At 35.1% G+C, this 2,278-nt stretch overlaps 1 protein-coding gene across 1 annotated transcript in view; it reads right to left on the bottom strand.

The window, feature by feature from the left end:
• The window catches only part of LOC121387895 (innexin unc-9-like), a 17,679-nt gene extending 15,770 nt beyond the window's left edge, over positions 1–1,909 (bottom strand). Inside the window, exon 1 of the mRNA XM_041519127.1 lies at positions 1,866–1,909. Within this exon, the coding sequence (XP_041375061.1) occupies positions 1,866–1,867 (2 nt within the window). The 5' untranslated portion in view covers positions 1,868–1,909. The remainder of the gene's footprint in view (positions 1–1,865) is intronic.
• Between the last annotated feature and the right edge of the window lie 369 nt (positions 1,910–2,278).

Consider the following 2,278-nt stretch of genomic DNA (forward strand, 5'->3'; position numbering starts at 1 on the left):
AGTGCCACTACTGCTGTTACACCTACTGTACCATTGACTACTATTACTACTACTACTACTACTACTACTACTACTACTACTGCTTCTACTACTACTACTACTGCTACTACTACTGCTGCTGCTACTACTACTACTGCTGCTACTACTACTACTGCTGCTAATACTACTACTACTACAACTACTACTACTACTACTACTACTACTGCTACTACTGCTGCTGCTACTACTGCTGCTGCTGCTACTACTACTACTGCTGTTGCTGCTACTACTACTACTACTGCTGCTGCTACTACTACTACTACTACTGCTACTACTACTGCTGCTGCTGCTACTACTACTACTGCTTCTACTACTACTACTACTGCTACTACTACTACTGCTGCTGCCGCTACTACTACTACTGCTGCTACTACTACTACTGCTGCTAATACTACTACTGCTGCTACTACTACTACTACTGCTGCTGCTTCTAGTACTACTACTAATAGTACTATAACTACTACTACTAAACGTACTTCAACTACTACTACTACTGCGACTACCACCACTACTATTACCACTACTACTGCTACTACTACTACTACTACTACTGCTACTACTATTACAACTACTACATTACTACCATTACTACTACTACTATTACTACTATCACCACTATACTAATACTGCTACTGCTGCTACTACTACTATTACTACCTCCACTATTATTACTACTGCATTTGCTACTATTACTACTGCATATGCTACTACTACTACTGTTGTTACTAGTACTATCATTACTACTGTTACTGCTATTACTTCTACTATTACAATCACTACTAGTACAACTTCCATTACGATTACTATTACCACTTAATGTCCTACTATTCCAATCACTACTACTACAACTACCATTACGATTACTATTACCACTTAATGTCCTACTATTCCAATCACTACTACTACAACTACCATTACGACTACTATTACCACTTAATGTCCTACTATTCCAATCACTACTACTACTAACCATCTACTACAACTACCATTACGATTACTATTACCACTTAATGTCCTACTATTACAATCACTACTACTACAACTACCATTACGATTACTATTACCACTTAATGTCCTACTATTACAATCACTACTAGTACAACTACCATTACGACTACTATTACCACTTAATGTCCTACTATTACAATCACTACTACTACAACTACCATTACGACTACTATTACCACTTAACTATTATACTGCTACAACTTCTATTTTTATTCATCTTAACTGTACAACGATTGAAAGGAAAAACCACCAACAACAAAAACCCACCACCAACTAGCTATTCTAGTAGTATCCGTCATGCATTTTTACTTGATACCAGCCACGAAGTAAAATTTACATATATTCCCACGGAAATCAGAATAAGAAATTACCTACATCTTAAAATAGCATTTATACACGTAATGCATGGCGATATTTTAAAATCCAACTCATAACACGTCATTTGTATTCATTCATTTATTTATTTATTCATTCATTTGATCAACATTTGGCAACAATTCGTTTATTATCATTATTAAAATGTTAAGAAGAAAGAAAAACTAGCATATAATTTGAAAAAGATTAACATGGTAAACTTAAAAAATAAATATAAAAATATAAAATAAAAACACCATATATTTAATTAAACTGTATTTCGGAAAAATATATAATCATAATAGAGAGGTAAATAGTTTTTATCGTCTAATTTTCATATAACACAACTTTTCCAGATCAGCTGAAACAAAATGAAGAATCAAAATATGGTTAACAATAAACGTTTGTGATCTACATGTATTTACAAGTAAACAACAAATAATGGTAAAGAAAAGTTCACTTACATTATTAAGAGATATTCGTCACGCTTTCGGCCGAGCCAGGCTTTTCGTGGAACAAACTGCGACCGCGGTACACCTTACATATATATATACTGCCTATACTTAGTGATACGTGGAACGGGGATTCCCTCGCTTTTTTATTCCGCATAGGCGTACGGGCTCCAATTTTTGTATAGGGGGGGGGGGGGGGGGGGGGGGGGGGAGACTGATTTTTATTTGACTTGAACGAAAATGCCCGAATCTAGATAACAATGTTTATTCATACTGTCATTATTAGCAAACAGCTATATAGGGTTGTAAACGAATCATTACGCATTTGTGCATGATTCACTTAATTACAACTAATACTGTGGGTAGAATGCTGGAAATACATGGTGAAAAGGTTTCAGGCCAACTCATTTTATCTGAATGTTTGC

This window comes from Gigantopelta aegis, chromosome 13, assembly GCF_016097555.1.
Source record: "Gigantopelta aegis isolate Gae_Host chromosome 13, Gae_host_genome, whole genome shotgun sequence".
NCBI classification, from domain to species: Eukaryota; Metazoa; Mollusca; class Gastropoda; order Neomphalida; family Peltospiridae; genus Gigantopelta; species Gigantopelta aegis.